Genomic DNA, 17764 nt, shown 5'->3' with positions numbered 1-17764 from the left:
CATTACTCATTATGGAAATGCAAATTAAAACAACGAGACACCACTTCACGTGCACTAAAATCGATAGAGTGGTGATAAAAAGATAAAAAGATTGACAATAACAAGTATCAAGAGCATGTGGAGAAACTGGAACCTCCTATGTTACTGGTAGGAATATGAAACAATACTGCCACTTTGGAGAAATTGGCAGTTTTCTTAAATAGTTAAATTTACCGTATTGCGTCAGAAATTCCATTCTTAGGCATTTATCCAAGAAAAATAAAAAGAAAGCCCATACAAAGACTTATATGCAAATGTTCCAAACAGTATTGTTCATATGAGCCAAAAACTAGAAATAAATCAAATGTCCATCAACTGATGAATGGATAAAAAAATGTGGTACATCCGTACCATGGAATATCATTCAGCAATAAAAAGGAACAAACTACTGATAAGTGGTTCAACGTGAAAGAACCTTGAAAACATTATGCTAAATCAAAGAAGCCAAGATGCACAAGACTACACATTATGTGATTCAACATACACGAAATGTTCAGAAAAGGTAAATCTATATAGACAGAAAACAGTCTAGAGGGTCTCTGGAGCTGATGAAAGGAACAGGGATAGACTGCAAATAGGCACGCACAGGGGATCTTCTAAAAAGCTTATAAATACGTTCTACAAGCAGATTGTGATGATGGTGCCAAACTTTATGCATATTACTAAAAATCACTGCATCGTATACTTCTAATGGATAAATGTTAGGGTATATAAATTATGCTTCAATAAAGTTGGTTTCTTAAAAGTGGCTAAAAAATTAAAAACAAACAAACAAAATAGCAACAACAATAAAACACGGTATTTTTCTCTTACCTCTGCTGGAGATACTGGGCATAATCTGAGGAATCATGTTATTGCTTGTATCCATGGGCTGGGAATTATCTTGACCCATTTGATCGTCTGGGGGCATATAGGCAGGAGGAGGAGTATCAGCTAAGAAGAAGAAAATGAGCCAAGTTAAAATCCCAAAAGAATAGTTAAAACCTTCATCCTGCTTACATGTATTCTTCAAGCATTGGGAAGTTCCTAAGATCACCAGCAGAATTTTTAGTGAACATTACAGACAAACAAAAATGTAGGACGCTATCTCAGGGCATGAGAAAATGAGAAAAGACAACACACCCATTAGCTACTGAAAACTGTTACAAGTCCACATGTATTTGGTCCAATCCAAGAGAGTAAGATCAGTGCTAAAATTCCCTAAAATAGAATTCAAGATCAAGAATTTTGTCCTTATGTGCTCAGAACTGTATGCTTGGAGAAACTACAACTATTACAAACTAATCTGAAGGATGCAGATTATCCTAGTTTGAGTACATACCCACAGAGACACTTTTATTTTTTATTTTTCTTAAAATGTTTATTTATTTTGAGAGTGTCAGAGAGAGTGTGTGCGAGCAGGGAAGGGCCGAGAGAGAGGGAGGGAGGGGAAGAGAGAGAGAGACAGAGAGAGAGAGACAGAGAGAGAGACAGAGAGAGAGACAGAGAGAGACATAGAGAGAGAGAGGCAGAGAGGCAGAGAGGCAGAGAGAGAGAGAGAGACAGAGAGAGAGAGAGAATATCCCAAGCAGGATCCACATTCAGCATAGAGCCTGACACGGGGCTCCATCTCACAACTGTGACATCATGACCTGAGCCTGACTCAAGAGTCAGACGCTTACCCAACTCAGCCACCCAAGCACCCCTAGAGAGACACTTTTAAATTATCAAGATCATCACATACTGTGTATTGTTAATGAACACTGGAAAATACAACGGTCATACAAAATGTACCAACACAAACAGCAGCAAAACACCTAATTATTTTGCAACATCCTAAAATGGCTGTCATGTCTTACTAAATGACTAGGTAATTCTCTTAGGAAACTGAATGTTAACTAGAAAATCTTTTGAGTTCCAGCACTCACAGTTGACAATCATTGCAAAAACTAGTTATATCTTTGTCTCGGTAGCTATAAATACTGAATATAGTTTGTCTCTCACCCGAAGGTTTGTACAAAATATATTTTGAGAAAGAACTGCCATCAGACTGAGTTTAGGACAAAGTACGAAAATTAGTTTTTAAACAAATACCTAACAGCAAGTTAAACAGCTGACACTTAATTCCTTTTAGAAAGACAAAAAATAAATAACTGCATCAACTGATATTTCACTGCAGTAGAGAAACCAGAAATAATATACTTCCCTATGGCTCCATCTGCAAGAGTAGGCATTCAAAGTGAGAAAACAATGTGTCCATATGGGACACGCCATTAACAAAATTTGGGAACTTTATAAAATCTACTTATGATCTTTCTCCAGGCAAACCAGTTCATCAGACCTAATTAAAGATAACTGGAGTGCATTTTAACCTTCCAAAGTCTATGATGATGTGACAATCACTAAAGTTAAAAAAGCAAAGACTTCAGAGTCTGAGAAACCTAGGTCTTAAACCTTAGGCAAGGTACTTAAACTTTTAGAGCGAATATCAACTTCTTTCTCCACCTATAATAACAGGAACACTATCTCACATTGTTGTTCTGAATTAAATGTAATACACTATCTTTCATCATAGTTCCAGTTACACAAAAGGCACTCAATAAATGGCACTTCATATCATAAATTACATGAAAATATTTAAGTCAAATATGGTTACTTCCATATTTTGGTAGAACTTTTATTATTTTTTAATGTTTATTTCAGAGAGAGAGAGAGAGAGAGAGAGAGAGAGAGAACAAGCATGCACACACAGGGGAAGGGCAGAGAGAGAGGGAGACACAGAACTCAAAGCAGGATCCAGGCTCTGAGCTGTCAGCACAGAGCCCAATCTGGGGCTCGAACTCATGAACCGCAAGATCATGACCTGAGCCGAAGCTGGCCACTTAACCACCTGAGCCACCCAGGCGCCCCTAGAACTTTTATTTTTAATTCCTGGTAATACAGAATTTAGTTGTTTGGTCCAATAAATGATCCAGTGATAATTAAACAACATTTCTATTTTTCCAGATTACCTACTTTACTTCACAGTCATCGAACACAGTCTTTGTCTGTCTTCAGAATGTTGATAACCTATTAGAATACTCTGCCTTTAACGTGTATAGGACCCCCTATGAAACCTTTCAACTTAGCAGCATTTGGCTTCATTCTGAAGTCACAGTGGCAGCCACTCAGTGTAGTTAGTTGTACATATATATTTCTATAATTTCATCCATTCATTTAATAAATATTTACTGAGGGTCTATCACATACCAGGCTCTGAGGCAGGCTCTGGGGATGAAGCAGTAAATAAAAGAAGCTAATTACCCCCTTTTCATGGAGTTTGTAGTCAAGATAGGGAGAGGAGGGAAGGGCAGAATATAAGATCATCTATATTATATTGGACTGTGATACACACTATATACAAAAATCAAGCAGTGAGAGACAGAATGTAGGATGAAAGGAGAAAGTGATTTTTGTTTCATTATTCTTAAAGGATTATCTCCTCAAAACTGTGTTTGCTTTTTTAAAAACATTCAATTTATTCAAACTAAAAAAAAACAAAACCAGTTCATCCATTTCTCCTACCCCTTGTCTCTGGCAACTACCAATCTGTTCTTAGTATCTATGATCTTGGTGTTTTGTTATTGTTGTTGTTTTTCAGATTGCACATATAAGAAAAATCTTATAATATTTGTCTTTCCCTAACTTACTTTACTTAGCGTAATAGCCTCAAAGTCCAGTCATGTTGTCATAAATGACAAGATTTCATTCTTTTATGGCTGAATACACCACCATTTCTTTATCCATTCATCCCTCAGTGAACACGCAGGTTGCTTTCATGTCTCGACTATCATAAATAATGCTACAATGAACACAGGGGTGCATGTTTTCAAGCTGGTGTTTTTGTTTCCTGTAAGTACTGAGAAATGGAATTAACAGATTATCTGGCACTTCTATTTTTAATTTTTTGAGGAAACTCCATACTGTTTCTCACAGTGACTGCACCAATCTGCACCAACAGTGCGTGAGGATTCCCTTTCCTCCACATCCTCGCCAACACTTGTTATTTCTAGTCTTTTTGATAGTAGCCACTCTAACAGGTGTAAGGTGATAGATGACACATTTTGGTTTTGTATTTCCCTGAAGATTAATGATGTAGAGCATATGTGGCGGTGGTCACGTACATGTCTTCTCAGGAAGAATGTCTATTCAGGTCCACTGCCCATTTACTAATTGGAATGTTTGTTTCTGTGCTATTGATTTGTAGGAATTCTTTATATATTTTGGAGATTAGTTCCTCATCAGATAGATGATTTGCAAATATTTTCTCTCACTCGGTTGGCTGCCTTTTCATTTTATTAATGGTTTGCTTTGCTGTGCAGAAGCTTTTTTGTTTGATGTCATCCCACTGTTTCTTTTTGCTTTTATTGCCTTTGCTTTTGGTGTCAATCCAAAAGCCAGCACTAACCACTGTCAAGGAGCTTCCTGCCTATGTTTTCTTCTAGGAGTTTTATGGCTTAAGGTCTTAGGTTCAAGTCTTTAATCCACTTTGAGTTAGTTTTTGTGTATGGTATCAGTTAGTGGTCCAGCTTCATTCTTTCGCATGTGGCTGTCCGGTTTTCCCAACATCATTAGTTGAAGAGACTGTCCTTTCCCCACTGTACATTCTTAGCTTCTTTGTCGTAAACTAACCCTCCACCTAAGTGTGGGTTTATGTCCAGGCTCTCTCTCCTGCTCCAGTAATCTATGTGTCTGTTTTTATACCAACACCACACTGCTTTAATTATGATATCTTTAAAACTGTATGTTAATTATACTTCAATTTTTCAAAAATTGTTTAAAATATTACTGTAGCTCTTTGAAATCAGGGAGTGTGATGCCTCCAACTTTAGTCTTTCTCAAGATTGCATTGGTTATTCTAGGGTCTTTTATGGTTCTATACAAATTCTAAATTTGTTCTATTACTATGAAAAATACAGCAACTCTCCTTTTTAAAAAACATATGGTCCATGGCAAAATAAAATCTAAAACTCTTCTGGATATCAAACAATTACCAAAGGATATAGTCAAAAATAGCTACCTCTTAGCATGTAACAGTTCACCCAGAGGGCCAGTAGTATAAAAACAACTGCTGATTCTCGAGGAGTAATTTTTTTGTATCAATAAAATAAATTCTTACCTGGGAGCTGAAATGGACTTCCTGGTCCAGAACTTGCTGGGGAATTGGGATATGTGCTGCTAGCGGGGGAAGGCGGATAAGGGCTATTTGGAGATAAGGGGAAAGGAGTGTTGTTGGGCTGGTGGAAAGAATCTGGAAACGTTGCATTTTGTGGCATGTGTGGCTCGTTGTGGCTCAGGTTTCTAAACTGAACCAAAAGGCTGTGTTGTGGATTGAATTCATTGTGACGAGGCACTAATACTGGAGGTAAGACTGAAAGACAAAAATCAAAAGTCATCTGTCAGCAATAACTAAAGCAAACATCCCATACACACTAAAGGGCAGATAGAAAGGATTCAGTACAATTAGAAGCCCATTAAAACAATTTACTTTCAGGAAGGGCTGCTCTGTAGAACCTTGAATGTTTATTTACATAATAACTAAACCAAAAACTCTTTAAGGATTTAGGCCTGTATACAGAACTCTGGAAAACAGAAAATACAGAGAAGACACCACTCCTGTTCAATAGGAGAGAAGGCATGTTTAAAAACAACAATAATACAGAAAATTTAATGCAGTGAGAATTCAAAGAGGTGAGCACTTCCAGCTAGCAAGGGATCAAACAACACACTATGGGAAAGACAATACCTGATGGGACCTTACAGAATGAGGGGTGCCAGGGGCAGAGATAGTAGAGGAGGAGATGGGGAGACTCCAAGAGGGAGACAGGAAGGCACAGACAGGTGCCCCAAACACTGAACTAGGAGCTGAGATTAGAGACAGACGTTGAGGTCAACTATGAAGATGCCTTGAAAGGCTCTATGTTTTCAATTTTGAACATTTCATTTTTCTTAGTTTGAGAGATAACACATTTTAGGTTCTTCAGTAAAGTTTTCCCTAGTGAAAACAGTAACATTTCCTAGGCAGAAATCTTCCATTCAAAATCAGTTTTCTAAACATGATCATAATGAAAATACATCCAACAAAGCCTAAGTATTTTAAGAGACGTATTTTTAAAGAGATGAACTTTATTCAAAAGTTCACTTTCTTTAGAGACCCAAATGACCAATCACATAGAAATGTCTACCTTTCCCTATAGGAAATCAAAACAAACCTAATTTCTTTAAACTCCTACTGGAAGTACCAGTTTATCTCTTTTACAACTTTCCCATATTTGTCAGTGCAATTTTACTTCCAACAATCTCACTTTGACTCTGACATCATTCAGCAGCAATAAAATCAATCTGTTTTTAAGTTAACTAGGTCATAGTAGGGATGTACCTGAGGAATCAGAGGCTATATAAGTCAGCATTTGTACTGTTTTTTTGTCTCTTTTCTTTGTACCGAATCAGTGTTGTAATTACATAGTTAACATCTGATTACAACTGTTTTGCTCGACAGTGTATTACCAACTGCTGTTCCCTCACAGAATGATGGGACAGCTGCCATGGGAGAGCAGGGCATTAGACAGTAAGAATTTCTATGTTTAGCTGGCTAGCAATCTGAAAGACTTAGTGAAATAACTATTTAAGAATTCAATCTAGTAAGGATTCCTTTCCTTCTTTTTTTTAGAGGCAGAGCTAAAATCAGTGACTTCTCTCTTTATATTATTTTTACACACTACTTATTTAGAAATTATTTTATTTTCATGCAAAATACATGGATAGTTTAAAAAGAAGCTACAAGAGATAAACACAGCAATTTCTAAGCCTTCTATACTGCTTTCAGAGACAACAAATTTAAACTCTTACCCATTTCTTCTAACATTTACTTTGTGCATTGCTAAATAGTATGCTTATATTGCTCTTATTAATTTGTGAAGACACTGCAGATTTGCTCTTGTGGCAAAGGAAGTAGCTTTCTTGTATCATTCTACCCCACTCCCATTCCCCTTCCCCACAATAAAGTTCCAAAAAAACTTTTGGTTAAATGTACAAATATTCAATCCTGAACCAGATATGTACTATGATTATATGTTTTCTTGAACAGTGCTTTTAATAAAGCTGATTATTGACCTGTTCCTTCATTTGTTTGATCTTAAGTACGTACCAATGATATTTCCAGGGTCTAAGAGTTTTGTCAAATTCCAGTCAATACTATTTTCCAGATGCTACAAATAAACAATCTACTAACTCATTTCTTCCCTTGGACCCTTCGCCCTTCATTCTTCTACTATCTACACTGGTTGCTATGTTAAGTCTCCTAGAGCTCTCAAGTCCTTAGATGTCCCTTCTCTTTTCTCCTGCTGGATCCCATTTCCTAGATCTCATCCTCTATTAGTTTCCTAAAGAAGGGTAAAAGGAAGGTGAATTTTCAGTCCTTGCATACATGAAAATACCTTGTCTTTTGTTCGTCGGCCGACAGATTCCAGAATAAACAACTTTTTCTCTCTTAATTTTGGGGGCACTGCTTCATTGCCTTCCAGAACCCAGAACTGCTTTGAGAAACCTAACAGTCTCACTTCCAGTCCTTTGTATATGTCCTTTCTTTTCTCTGTGGGAGCTTTTAGAATCTTCTTTTTTAATCGTGATATACCAGAATTTCACGTGTGGGTCTTTTTTTTTTTTTTTTGGATCTCTGACAGCACCATCACTGCCATTGTTTTTGCATTTTCCAGAGACTTTTTTTTTTTTTTTTTTACCATTCTGGGCTTATATTATCTCCATGTGAAATCCAGATAGCCTCTAAGATGGCCACCGTGGTTCCCAACTCTCAGTATTCACCCCTGCATAATCCTCTCCCTTTGAGTGTGAGTATTGTATCTGTGACTTGCTGCTAATAGAATGTGGCAAAGGTGACAGGATGTATGTGATGACACAGTATAAGAATGTAATGTCCTTCCATCAAGAAGACCCTCTCTCTCTTCTTGTCTCTGAAGTGGGCTGCCATGAATGTGAGCCACCTATGAAAAAGTGGCAAGCACATGAAGGCAGCCTCTAGTCAACAACCAGCAAGAAGAGCCCAAGAGCCCACAAGGAACTAAACCCTGCCAATAATCACACGAGCTAGGAAGCAGGTCCTTCCCCAGCTGAGCCTCACATGAAACCCACGACCTGACCAACACTTTAAATACAGTCTTGCAAAGGACCCAACTTAAGCCATGCCTGGACTCCTGGCTCATAGAAACCGAGATAGTAAATGTGTATTAAGCCCCTTAGTCTGTGTTAATTTGTTATACAGCAAAAGATAACAAATGTACCAAACTAGTATCTCAATTTATACAATTCATTCATTAAAACAAAACACGAAACTTACTGTGCATCATCTACTGAGTACAAGGTAATACTACTATTCTAAGCACTGCTGATGCAGTATAGAATGAGACAGAGGAAGTTCCTGCTTACATCAGTCAATAAATAAAAGAAAAAGCTAATTTGGCATCAAGTAGTGATGGGGGTATTTGAGCAAGGGCTGAATGAAGTAAGAAAATGTGCCATGAAAAGATGGTAGGGGAGAAGTAGAAGAAATAGAAAAAAAAAAAAAAAAAGTCTAGCTGCAGGGGTAGGGCAAGTCCATCGAAGAGAGGAAGTCTGAAGAGAGGTTATGTAGAAATCTAAGTGTGATAAAAGTCTCTTAAGTGTTTTGAGCAGGCACTGACATGATTTGGCATCCTCTAAAGATCACTCTGGCTGCTGTGCAGAAAACAGAATGGGTTGGAGGGAAAGAAAAGAGGCAGAGAGACCTATCAGGCACTACTTAAGATGAAAGATGAATGTGGTCTGTACTAGAAGAGTGGTATGAGAGATGGTAAGAAGGGACATTATCAAGATATATCTGAAGGCACGCAAATAGCATTTGCTCATAGCTCAAATTCAGGACTTCGGAGAGATAAGTAAAAGAAGACGTCAGTAGTGATTACATGAATGCTTGGTGCCACTTACTTCAATAGGGAAAAATGGAGGAAGAAAGCACTTGGTGAGGGAAAAAAATCAAAAGTCCTACTGAGATATAGTAAATAGGATATGTGTATGAGAGGGATCAAGTGGAGGTGTCAAGTGGGCAACTGGATACAAAAGTCTAGAACTCAAAGAAGTACACTCTGGAGTTCAAAGTGTAAGCACGAGCTTTCAGACAGTTTTATGACAAGTGAGAGCTAACAGAGCCCATAGAGGAAAAATATGGATGTAGAACATGTCTAGGAACTGAGTCATGTGAAAACAGGAAAATAAGCCAATGAAGAGACTAAACAAAAACAGCCAATGAGGTAGGAGAATGAGAAAAGGGTAGGGTTCCAGAAGCCAAGAAAGAAACAGTTGTGAGTGGGAAGGAAGGAGATCAACCATCAAATGATGTTGAGAAGGAAAGGAAGAGGAGGACTGGGAATGAGCCCTCTATCCAGAAGAAGGCATCACAAGTAATCTTCACAAGTCAAATGGTAGGGAAGAGAGACCAACTAGGGAGGGGTGTCCAGAACGAAGGGGAGGGCTAAAGTTCTGCGGAGGTAATAAAAATGGAGACTCCTATAAGAGGACTAGGGGAAAGAATGCAGGAGACTGGGGGTGAGGCGATGTAAATGAGGTCAAGACCAGCATTCTTTCTGAACTTTTATTTTAGGATGGGCAGTATCAGGACATGCTTGTGTGCTGACAGAAATAGTCTAGTAGGGAGGGGAAATATAATGCTGGGGAGACGGGGGTACCTGGAGGAACAAAGTTCTTGAATACACAAAAAGGAGTGGGATGCAGTACACACACAGAGCTCAGGTTTTAGATAAAATAGAAACATGTCACCCACAGGAAAGGCAGAGCACATATACAACTACCTCTGCCTGATTCACACACACATGACTGACCGCTTAAGGTGGACATGAATTAGAATTAGCCACTTGGGAGCTATATTATCTACATATAAAAAGCTAAATTCAAAAGCCACTATTCCTTCCGAGATTAAAATCTTTAAGAAGGAAACACAAGGCTAATATAGTCTTTTAACTACTAAATCACTGAAATGTAAATCAGCAAGAGACACGTTTGTTTAATTCTTCTTAGAGTAAAACCTACCTGGACTCTCCACTCTCTTATAGTGGTATGGGTTGATACAAACTTCCTTTTGCTTAGATCCAAAAGGAAATTCACAAATATCCAATGGCTTTAGCTCGTGATGACTCTGCAAATCAGGCCAGCGCCAAACACGACAATATATAACATGGGGTAAGCCTTTTCTGTGAGAAACCTGCAGGCGTCCATCTAAAGATCTGGGAATAGTGACACATTTGCTTGGCTGTCCTGGACTGCTCAAGGCTTTCTCCAGTTCTTCCATGGCACCCTTTTTCTTTTTTAGCTTTTTCACCAAAGCATCGACTGCCTTTTCTGCCCATTTCTCCTCTTCATCACCTTGCTTCCAGCCCAACAATCGCTTTACTGCTGGACTAGTAAAGGAGAACAAGCTGGCCATTGACGTCATTTGATATAAATCTTCGGAGACCTTCCTGCAACTCAAAGTCAGTGGCTACTCAAAGAACAGCTCACAGATGAAAAGTCATATACAGGTTCTAAGCAGAAGTTCCCATTAAAAAGGGAGGAGTGACATTTATCTTCGTAAGTGCCATAAGATTCTTTCATTGGTTCAAATCCTGAAAGAGAGAGAGGAAAAAGGGTAAGATCCCTAACTTAAATGAACACAATTAACACACATCTAAATCAATATAAGCGAAAGGTATATTGTTTTTAAATGAGAACAGAAAACCATTACAAAGCAAACAAACAAACAAACAAAAACCTAAGTCTAGAGAAAGAAATTTTCTCTAAAGTCCTGTGACCACTCACTTCCTTTCTTCATATGTGAACAAATAATTCACTGGCAATGCCAAACGATAACCAAAAGCAAAAACAGACTGCTTGCTCTACTTCCTATGTATTATCCAAAAAATAGCCTCTAAACGTTTCCTTTCCTCAGGCCAGTAAGCCCCCAAATGCCCTTCAAAACTTTTGATTCTGAAGTACTTCTCTTCACTGAAAGTCATGTCACATTATGTCAATTTTGAACATGACATGTCCTAATCTGAACAAAAGTCTTCACATAAATCTAGCTTTTCCCTAAGGTCATTACTGTCCATAAAATGTCTCACCGACTTTTAAGGTTTGGGCAAAAGCCATAGTACTACTTAAGTCCCATTATTAGGAACAAATTTTATCAAATTCTAGCTTAGTTTTTTTCTTAAGAGATAACAAGCCCTCAAATAAATCATAACACACATAATTGCCAGAAAAGTGGGAAGTATCTATTTTTAAAGCTAAGAATGCTGAGCAGATTTAAAGGGAATAAATGCAAAGTTTAACCCAGAAAAGGGCAGTTTATAATTTTATAATGCCCATTGCCTTCTGTGATTATTTTCAGCATATTAAGTTAAAGAACCTGCGCTAGGCAGATCGCCCCTCTGCACCCTTAAGAAGCTCTTGGCAATGATGACAAGAGGAAGTGATGTGCAGTGGCACCGCACTGATAAGAAGAATGGGTATAATTCCCTGTGGTCAATACACAGCCAAGTGCAGACAATGAGTAGCTGGTGAAACAGCACAAGTAATGTTTGGAAAAAGGATGTCAGTAACCAAAGATGCTTCCTTTCTTGTGCCCAACATTGCAAATAATGCCGCAGCTCTGCCTCTGACAAATTCTAGTCAACTCTACTGTCAAGACCATCCTGGATCGGGATACATCTTCCCAGAAAAGAATATGTGCGTTCAGTTAAAACCCAGGTAAATATAAATTAAAATAAAACGGAGTTAAATTCAACAAATAATTACTGACTGCTTGTTACGTGCCATGTATGGTGAACTGCCATGATGGTGCTTAAAGAAGTCACTTCCAGTATGGCTTCATCTTAAGAGCCAACATGTACTTATTGAGAACCTACTAAGTGCCAAGCATTGTTCTGGATGCTGATCAACCAGCAGTGGCTATGCAGACTCCTATGAACCAAGGTTAGGACCTGGAACCATGCGGGGAAAGGTGTACAGAAGTAGAGGGAAACTCCTGTGTGGATGAACTTCCCCAGCCCAACACAGGATCATTTTAGCCAGGTAAGCAAAACTGGCTATATTAAACTAAAGAAATAAAGCGAGAGACTGAAAATGTATTTGTCGGTAACAGTTCACAGACTATAAAGTGTTATGCGCTAAACATAAAGAAGGGCTGAGCTCAGGTGTAGCTACCTCAAGGAAATAGGATAAAAGCCATTTGGGCCAGAGAGTAAACATAAGAAAGTAAACCAAAATATGGTTTGCTTGTCAAGACAAGAGAAATTTCAAAGGCATAGGGGACACAAACAACAAACAAAAATACGTGGGCAGACAAGAATAGAGCATTTCCTAAAATAGAGTAGACAGGTCTGGCTGGATTGAGATCTTTATTGAGTAACAGTGGAACATAATGATGAAGGCTAGACAGGGTAGTGCATGCGTGTAGAAGAGAGAATAGATGAGCAATGGAGAGGTTAAGCTGAGAAGGGGAAGATGAATGGAGAGAAACTTAAAGACCAGATACCAGATTAGTAGTGAACCAACAGAAAATGCCTAATAAATTTTAACTACTTATCTAATAGCACTATCATCATCATCATCATCATCAAGTACTAACCATATTGCGTATTTTAAAAAAGGAAAAGTTATTTATGCATGTAAACACAGAACAAAGTCTACAAGGCCACATAATTAATCACTGCATGGAATGGAGGAAAGGAAATAGAAAGGGGTCCAGTGTGATTTGTTTTATATACTTCTGTACTGTTTTAACCTTTTAACAAAGGGAATCTACTGATGCATTATTTGCACGATATCAAAATAAAAACACTAAACTAAAATTATGGTGAACAGAATTGAGTTACGAGTGCTGGCACTACAAGGAGGTAAAACTCTTGCATGCTGTGCTACAAGTCAGGAAAGGACGGTGGTTTCCCTTTCAAAGGAAGGATATTAATTAGAAGGGAATCAGAGTTTCTGCCATCCTGGTGAAGTTTTACTTCTCACTATGGGGGATTATATAGGAGAGCTCAGTGTGTGAAAATACAGCTGGTGAGATACTTAAGATGTGTACTGTGCACTGTACAGTCTGTCTGGACAGACAAAAAGGATTGAGTGCTTAGTTTCCTTCCCATTTTTCTTCCCATCATCAATCAATTCCCCTTCTCAGAGATCATCCTTTTATTTTGTCCTTCATGGCCTTCCAGAGAAAATTAACACAAACACATACACATACACACACACACACACACACACACACACACACACACACACACCTACCTCTTCATTGACATGAACTGTGGTATTCTAAAAAGAAAAAAGGTACAGAAAAACATATGAACGATATATCCTCCAGATCTTCCCAGAGCAACATAGAAAGAGCTCCCACATTCTTTCTTTTGTCAGTAACAGTTCACGGACTATAAAGTGTCTACAGTATTCTACACAGAATTCTAATATAAAAGTAACCTTCAAAGTATGTCAAACTCTGTCATACGTCTGCTCAAAAATTATTCTGTGGCTTCCCATCACACTTGGTATCCAAATTCCTTAACATCACTTTAAAGGGCCTACATGAGCTAGCCTTTGGCTTCTCCTCCAAATTCATTTCTTTCTTTGTTGTTGTTGTTATTTTTAATTTTTTTTTATTTTACACCCAAATTAGTTAGCATATAGTGTAACAATGATTTCAGGAGTCGATTCCTTAATGCCCCTTACCTATTTAGCCCACCGCCCCTCCCACAACCCCTCCAGTTGCAGATTCATTTCTTACCATTGTTCTAGCTAACTTAATCACCCTTGACTTCTTTCCATTTCTCAAGTGTTCCAAGATCATTTCTACCTCAGGACCTTTGCACTTGATGTTTTCTCCCCTGGAATTCTCCCTGATCTTATTTAACATGCTTACTCTTTCAATTAATTCAGCTACTCAAATGTCACCTCGTGAAAAAGGACTTCCCTGGCCACTTTATCTAAAATAGTATACATCACACTCCCACAGCATTCCCTAGTCCCTGATTCTACTAAATTTTCATGGTATTTATTCTAACCTGACCAAGATATCAATTTTATTTCTTTTTAGATATTTTCCCCACTGAAATGTTACTAGGCAGGTAGCTTTATCTTCCTTATCCACCATCATAGTCCCCTGGACCTAGAACAGTTATTTATTCAGTGAGTGAGCAAGCAAGTAGTGAGTGAGTGAACTAAAGAAAAGAAACTTGGAAAAAAATACATTCCTTTATAAGAGCAACTATATAAAAGTTAAAACATGGTATTTATGGATATGCACACATATGATAAGAGAATATAAGTATGAATAAAAATGATACATAACCAATCTCAGGACACTGAGTACTGGGTACCACTGGTGAAAGAAGGATGAAGAATGGAAAAGCTTAAGCTGTGTTCTTTTAAAATCAGATTTTAAAAAAACCTGGCAAGTAACCAGATATGTTATTTTCTCTCCTGTTTTCTATGTTTAAATATGTCATAACTCAAAACATTAACTATTTTTAATTTTTAAAAAGTAGTATGATGAAAACAGAAAATGACCAGATTCAGTCCTTTATAAGACAGAAGACCATGAGCAAGTATCATTCTTTCCAAGTCTACTAACTTATCTGTACAAAAAGGTAGATGGTTCCTAAGTCACTGAAATGTTTAAGTAAAAAAATATGTGTGTACATATGTGTACACACAGCACACATACAATAAATGCTTTATAAACTCCAAAGTGCTATTTAAACATGAATTATGGTCATTAGCATTCAAAGGAAGAGTCAAGACTTAAAAAAACCTAATGTACCCACCACTGTACCACTATACACACTTTCTGATCCAGCACAAATTCCTGTACTTTTGCCCATCAGTGTCCAAGAGAAATCTCTGTCATCCTTAATGATAAGCTCAAGTCCACCCCCCTTTGTGAAGAATTCCTTCACCACCCTATTCTAAAAAGGCTATGGTCATTGAATATTTATCATAAAAACTAATTAATAAGACAGTGACAAGGGGGCTCCTGGGTGGCTGAGTCGGGTGAGCGTCTTGATCTCAAGTTTCGTGAGTTTGAGCCCCGTGTCAGGCTCTGAGCTGAAGGTGAGGACCCTGCCTCCTTGGGATTCTCTCTCTCCCTCTCTATCTGCCTCTCTCCAACTTGCACCCACCTTCTCAAGATCAGGAAGTTTAAAAAAAAAAAAAAAGCGACAAGAACTATCTTAACTTCCCAAATGGAGTACAAAATCCTTCCAGGAGGAAGTCTTCAGGACTTGGCACCATTCCGTGCATCTTATCACATACTAAGGGAGTGTTTAATGAATGGTCATTGATTTTTCTATCAACTATACCTTGAAATCAAAGATAACTTCAAATTTTGAACCAGGTGACTAAGATAATGATAACCCCATTAGCAGAATCAAGGACACTCAGAAGGTAGTTTAGTCAGTAGAGAAGAACGTGAACTCTATCAGAAAAAGTCGTAACTGGACATATAGGTTGAGCAAGGAAAAGATGAGAAAGAGATTTAAGATTTTCTACAAAGAACTGAAACAGTAATATAAAATAGGTTTTCAACAGAGGGAAAAGAGCAACACATTAACACAGGCATATTAGGGAACATTCACTGGTAGGGAAGAGGAAAAAGTTACCGAAGAAGTATTGTTAAAAGGAGGAGATTAAAATTACATACAACAGTACTGCAGAATATCAAACACAAGGCGAAGTTTAAAGAGAATGTGAACAAAGAAAAGGCCAATGACTGGTGAATGAGGATATCATTAGTTCAACTTCAAGAGACTGATTTCAGGAAAAAAAAAAAAAGGGTGTCAGATTCCAAAAACTTAAGACTCAGTATTAGTGTTTTCTTAAAACGAGAAATGGGAAAGGAGTAGGGACAAATCATGTATTCAACTCTAAAAATGGAATGACTAAAAATTTCAGAAACCTTTCGTGCTATTCTTTCTAAAAATATTTTGTAACTTTGCAACATGCAGAAGTTGATATGTGCAACTAATTCAAGTACTCATTATCTAAGTCTCACCTTACAAAGTCATCATAAGAATTTACTGGTGTTTAAACAAAAGAACTGATCAGGCATTTCACATAATACCACAATGGCCATTAGATGGTAAAATGGACTCAACATTGTTATCAGAAACAATTTTTTTTTTAAAGAAAACAGTGAAATATCACTCCACATTACACATAAATCCCGATGACCCAGCAATTCCATCCCTAGGTATATATAACTAACAGAAACAAGTGCTAGCGCCACCAAAAGGCAAACACATGTTCACAACAACTTTATCTGTAATAGTCCCAAATTGGAAATAACCCAAATATCCATCAATAGTGGACTGGGTCAATAAACCATAGTAACAAATTCATCAAACAGAATACTTCACAGCAACAACAAAGAGCTAACACATGAAAAACATGGATAAGTCACTCATAAAATATTGAAGAAGTCAGATACAAGAGATTACACATTTTATCATTCCTTCTCAGAGAAAGGCAAAACTAACCTACATCATCAGAGGCAAGAAGGGTTAACTAAGTGGGGACAAGACAGAGTCTTCTGGGGAGATAGAAATATTCTACATCTTGATGTGGGTGATGATGACATAGATGTACACATATGTAAATGTTCAATAAGTTATATACCTGAGATTTATAAAATAATCTTTAAAAAAATTTGTTTGTGAACTGATCACTTACAAAATTAGTTCCTATTCACTAACACTTCCCTTACCATAATGGCTTACAAGCCACCAGTGAAAGTACAAAGTTTGCAAAATACTCTAAAATTTTACAAAGTTTATTAAAATAACGGCCAACAATGTAGGGTCGGGGATTTAATTTTACCCTACCATTCCCCAACCCCAAGCAAGTAAGTTAGTCTGTTAACTGTTTCACGGATGCTGACGAAGGACATGGGACTCCAGATTCAGAGACAAAGGACTTTAACACTCATGGACAGACAGCAAGCAGCATAAGCATCAGATTTGCAGTTCCCTTCGCCTCCAAGAGACCCGCAGGAGTGATGTGATATTGCCAAGATGGATGGTACGTCTGCAGTGGGTTTACACTGATAGGGAACAATGAGCTGAAAGAATTCACCATGTTTACACTTACAGTAAGCAAGCCTATCTTAGTGGAGAGAGAACAACTTCACTGACATAGGATTAAGAGCGATCCTTAGTAAAATCAGTATGTATTTTTTATGCATATTTTCACAAAAAACACAAAAAAGCTCTTCATGTTAGTAGCACGCATGACAAACATAACGATGCCTTATCATGCTAAATTATCTTGTGAGAAAAATTAAGCCTATCCATCAAACTTGATCCATTCTTTGCTCATCATAAGAATACATGTTTACAACTGTAACTTAATGTTTTTCCCAAGTTTTAATTTTTGAAGATGAAGTCCCAATCAGACCTTTTATTCACAATTTAGTATAAAATACAGATCTAATTTTAAATGGTTTCATTTTAAATGGGTTTCTTTAGAGCCAATTATCGTTAGTTCAGGAAGACCTAAATGTAGCATAAGCTTTTCTTAATGACTTAGTTATCCTTACGAAGCTCTCCATTGCTGTGCTGTGCTGGAAATTCTCTGTACAAAGCATGGAACATGGGCTGCAATGTTAATG

At 37.6% G+C, this 17764-nt stretch overlaps 1 protein-coding gene across 2 annotated transcripts in view; it reads right to left on the bottom strand.

Moving 5' to 3' along the window:
* The window catches only part of SMAD5 (SMAD family member 5), a 48484-nt gene that overhangs the window by 17326 nt on the left and 13394 nt on the right, over positions 1 to 17764 (bottom strand). The window contains exons 2-5 of one of the 2 annotated variants that reach the window (XM_042935791.1): positions 13393 to 13419; positions 10156 to 10727; positions 5177 to 5428; positions 853 to 972 (exon numbers count right to left, since the gene is read on the bottom strand). In XM_042935791.1, coding sequence (XP_042791725.1) covers positions 853 to 972; positions 5177 to 5428; positions 10156 to 10558 — 775 coding nt within the window. In that variant the 5' untranslated portion in view covers positions 10559 to 10727; positions 13393 to 13419. The remainder of the gene's footprint in view (positions 1 to 852; positions 973 to 5176; positions 5429 to 10155; positions 10728 to 13392; positions 13420 to 17764) is intronic. The other variant, XM_042935781.1, reaches the window with a different exon arrangement.

The sequence above is a fragment of the Panthera leo genome, chromosome A1 (assembly GCF_018350215.1).
Source record: "Panthera leo isolate Ple1 chromosome A1, P.leo_Ple1_pat1.1, whole genome shotgun sequence".
Taxonomy (NCBI): Eukaryota; Metazoa; Chordata; class Mammalia; order Carnivora; family Felidae; genus Panthera; species Panthera leo.
This window is presented reverse-complemented; position numbering and strand designations above follow the sequence as displayed.